This window comes from Haplochromis burtoni, unplaced genomic scaffold, assembly GCF_018398535.1.
Source record: "Haplochromis burtoni strain Fernald_Lab_line unplaced genomic scaffold, NCSU_Asbu1 Contig_55, whole genome shotgun sequence".
Taxonomy (NCBI): Eukaryota; Metazoa; Chordata; class Actinopteri; order Cichliformes; family Cichlidae; genus Haplochromis; species Haplochromis burtoni.
In genome coordinates this window covers 1,483,767-1,488,089 of record NW_024582416.1, presented here as the reverse complement: position 1 = coordinate 1,488,089, position 4,323 = coordinate 1,483,767, and the positions used below count along the sequence as shown (strand labels likewise).

Here is a 4,323-nt window from a genome sequence, read left to right as displayed (position 1 = left end):
CAGCCGTGTGTGAGGCGAGCCGCCTCTCTCACCAACACCACAGCGGACACGTGAAGAAACACACCTTTGGGTTTCTGTTTAACCAAGCTTGTCTCACCCAGTTTTAATTCGAAATTGTGATAATTGTGGCGGTGACGGACATTTCCTTTTGGCAACTCCGGGACCCCCGGAGGAGAACCACAAAGCAGTGGCACGTGTGCATTTGTGTAGGGGCCCATCAGACCGTAAAAAGAGGAGGGTCCCGGCGTGTGCCTCTGTCGGGGAGGGGCAGAGCGCACACATTAATGTAATAAACCGCCAGTACATCTGCTAAGCTATCTGCACATCCTCCAACGAAATCCAGCAAACCCAGGATCTGAGCCCTCCCACAATAAAACCCACTGGGATCTTGGTTTCATCCGATTGGTCGGGGATGCTGCAACAGGGGGGGCGAGAACAATAGCATCATTCCGGCATAAAAAGAGTAGAGCTATGCCTTGGAGACGAAAACATTTCAGCAACAGAGGGATCGATATACTGGGGAAATCAAGTCCCATAAGCCTCTAGTGTTGCCATATTTTTCAAACCTGGATACTCCAGATTTTACCCACCTGCCCGAAGTGCCTTTTCGCCGTTCCTCGCCAAGATGCCCAAAGGATTCCTGGTAAAAAGAAACAAGAAATCTGCACATGTTTCCTACAGGACTCGGTCAGACGATGATGACCTCCAGGAGCCACCCACCCCAGCTGCCTTGCCGAGTCACACGGACCCATCCCCGCCGATTTCAGTGGCGTCCAGTCCGGACCGCGCCTCCGCATCGCCGGATTTCACCGCGGCTGACGCGTCGGTGCCAAGAATGGAGAAGCCGGCACAGTTCGGCAACCCAGAAGCCGTGTGCCAAGCCCTCTACAGCCCCACCCGGCCCATCAGCAAGGAGCACGACAGGGGATATTTCGAGCGAAGTTTCAATCTGGGCTCGCCTATTTCTGCCGAGTCATTCCCAACACCCGCCTCCCTCTCCGGTCTGGATCACCTCCTGTACGCCCCGGTCGACCTGAAAATCGGCACCAGCAACAGCAGCCGCAGCGGCACCAGCACCACCAGCAGCAGCAGCCTCCCGGGACCAAGCAACCGGGTCGGCACCAAAAGACCCGCAACTGATGGAACGGAGCGCAAATCTAAAGCCGCATCCAAAAAACCCAAAGCCATTAGAAAACTCAACTTTGAAGATGAGGTGACGACTTCTCCGGTGCTTGGTCTCAAAATCAAAGAGGGTCCGGTGGAGATGAAGCCGCGGGCTCAGTCCTCCGCAGGAAACAAACCTCTGGGGGAGTTCGTGTGCCAGCTGTGCAAGGAGGCGTACGCGGATCCGTTCTCCCTGGCTCAGCACAAGTGCTCCCGCATAGTCAGGGTCGAGTACCGGTGTCCTGAGTGCGATAAGATGTTCAGCTGCCCGGCAAACCTCGCCTCTCACCGACGCTGGCACAAACCTCGGACCACCGGCGCGCCCGCCATGCCACCCGCGCAGGGCATCAAACCTGAAATGGCCAAAATGCCACCACTAGGTGTCAAGTCAGTCTCCGACGAAGCCAAAGACATGAGTGACAGAGACACCCCGAGTCCAGGTCTGTCCGAATCGGGTTCTGAAGATGGCTGCTATGACTGCCAGTTCTGCGGGAAGAGGTTTAAGCGGCAGGCGTGCCTAAGGAAACACATCATGGGACACCAGGCCCTGCAAAAGAAAGTGCTGGAGGAGCGCGGGTTTCAAACCAGCGACCGCCCGGCAGAGCAGGCTCCGGAGTCAAACACCTCCTCATCAGCGTCATCATCCTCATCCTCAGCGGAAGCCTCAAACCAAAGCCCCCTCAATCTGAGCCCGGTGGACTGCCTGCTGTGCCCGGTGTGCCGGGAGAGCTTCACCAGCAGGGCCGGCCAGGAGAGACACCTGCGCCTCATGCACTCCTCCCAGATTTACCCGTGCAAATACTGCCCCGCCACCCTCTACAGCTCGCCGGGGCTCACCAGGCACATAAACAAGTGCCACCCCTCGGAGAACAGGCAGGTGATCCTGCTCCAAATGCCGGTGCGCCCCGCCTGCTAAAGACAACACAGAACTCGTGCCTTTGATGGGGGAAAATTAAAAATAATAATTAAGAAGCGGATAGAAAGGTGGCTTTGGGGATTAAAAAAGAAAAACGAAAACACAAAGGGTTTGTGCTCACTGCCATAACTTTAGGCCAATGAAAGGCAGGGCGGTTTAATGTTTAAGTGGTGTCTTTTCCATGCCAATCAGTGATTGTTGAATGCTTCTCTCTATATTTGAATTACATATAGGCCTATTTTGAGATGTTCTTTCTCAAATTAGTTTATCAAGATTAAAAAAAAAAAAAAACGAATACAAAGCGTTAGTTTGACTGTTAAAGGGTATTTTTCTAGGACAGCACATGTTCAACGATAGCTTCTAGACCTAAGAAATGTCTTAAATTTCTCAGAAATCCTTTTCCCCATCAAAGCCTGTTGACTTCACCGGCCGTGATTGCTCTATCACTGTAGCTTTACGCTAGTTTGTGAATGACAGAACTTACTTTGTGTTGATGGAGAAAAAAAAAAAAGGAGTGACTGAGGAATTCCCTGTTTAGTAGAACCACAAATGCCTTTAGTATACAAATAAGCCTAGTCCGAAATAGCCTACGTACACATCCAAATCCCGCTGTATAACTGCCTTAAAAAAGTCAACATAGATTGTTTTAATTTGAATGCTGGCACATATTTTATTATTATTCTTGAAAATTGTTGCAATATTTGTCATCATATGTTTATTTATTTATTTATTCTAATTATTTTATGTAACTTATTGTTGTGTTTGTCGTGATTTTTTCCTGTGAATCGTTCTGGCAGTTTACATGTCGTATAGCCAAATCTTTTGTGTTTTTTTTTTTTGTTTTGTTTCTTTTTGTCAAATTTATGAGTTGTGATAAATGTCGTGGGTCGGGTTTTAATCTTCAATCTCCACAGCTCTTGTAAAAAAAATAAAATAAAAAAATAAAAATAAAAAAAGAGGAAAAAACGTAAAGCTCTTACCTTAGATGCAATCTTTTTTAAGGACAAGTTATTTTTCTTAAATGTTGGCTTTTATAGCGCTTTGATTGTATGTGTATATCGTTGTTGTCTATCGAAATAAAATATTTTCCAAAGGACACGTGGTCTCAAGACGCTTTTCACACAGACAGGAAGCCGCACACGACACCATGAACTTTATGTCCAAACAAAACTCCTCGTGCTACAATAATTATTACTAAATCACAATGAGCTCGTGGCTCGTTCTGGTTTTGCTCCTTTTGGAAAAGCCGAGAAGAAATGCCAAATTGCCCACGTGCATCAATCGTTTTCTTAATTTCAACCCGCAAACTGCGCAGTGCGCACAGGAACACGCACCAAAATAAATCCCGCTCCGTTCCTCCACACATATTTTAAACTCTATTCGACTAAAATGTTCTACAGGAGGCATCGTGGGCACTTTTTGTCCCATTTTTTATGCCTGATCAGCTGATTTGAAGTTGATTCTGACAGCAGCCTTCTGAAGTACAGGAGCGAGATGACAAATTGTTAAACTTTGACAGAGTGAAATTAAACCAAGTCACCTTTCAAAACCTGTAAAGGTTCCTCTTCAACACCTCTCCCACACATGGTGACACTCCAAAACGATACCAATCTATTTAGTCGTCTTTAACAGGGAGAAAGTCCAACTCCCTTGGCTAAACCCCCCTGTGCCTTCGACATCAGACTTATTCTGCGTAAATCATCGCTGCGGTGGCTCCATAGACGCCGTTTCGCTGCCTCAGTGAAGCACTTAAGGCCTAATCATAAATTCACCCTCTTAATACCACGTCAGGACATGACAGCAGGACAAAGAGGTGGTGGATCAGAGCTCACCTCTGCAGCAGTAAAACATTTGTCTGCTTTGGAAAACTCACACAACTCGATTTCTTTTCCTGCTTCGGTTGTTTTCAAATGATTTAGGACACATCAGGGCACAACCGGCTTCAAAGCTGACCTCCAGAATCCATAAAGCATTAAGTTGGTGGTAATTTAGCAAAAGACACATATAGCTGACCTCACAGGCCGATCAGTGATGACAAAAAAGAAGGTCAACTGAAAGACTAATGTAGTGTACTAATGTAGTGTAAAAATAAAAAATATATATACACCCACACACACACATTTAAAAACATCACCTCTTCACTAAGTTGAACTCCTCACAGTCTCTTCCTGCTTCTGCAGAGTTCTTGTGCTTATTAAAACTCCTGCAGCGGTGCAAGGCCAAAGAGAAGGCCAACTTTTCAG

At 47.2% G+C, this 4,323-nt stretch overlaps 1 protein-coding gene across 1 annotated transcript; it reads left to right on the top strand.

The window, feature by feature from the left end:
* Positions 1-331: 331 nt before the first annotated feature.
* insm1b (insulinoma-associated 1b) lies at positions 332-3,656 on the top strand. The gene has a single exon (XM_005922337.3). The coding sequence runs from the start codon at positions 626-628 to the stop codon at positions 2,078-2,080; it is 1,455 nt and encodes a 484-aa protein (XP_005922399.1). The 5' UTR covers positions 332-625; the 3' UTR covers positions 2,081-3,656.
* The last annotated feature ends 667 nt before the right edge of the window (positions 3,657-4,323 follow it).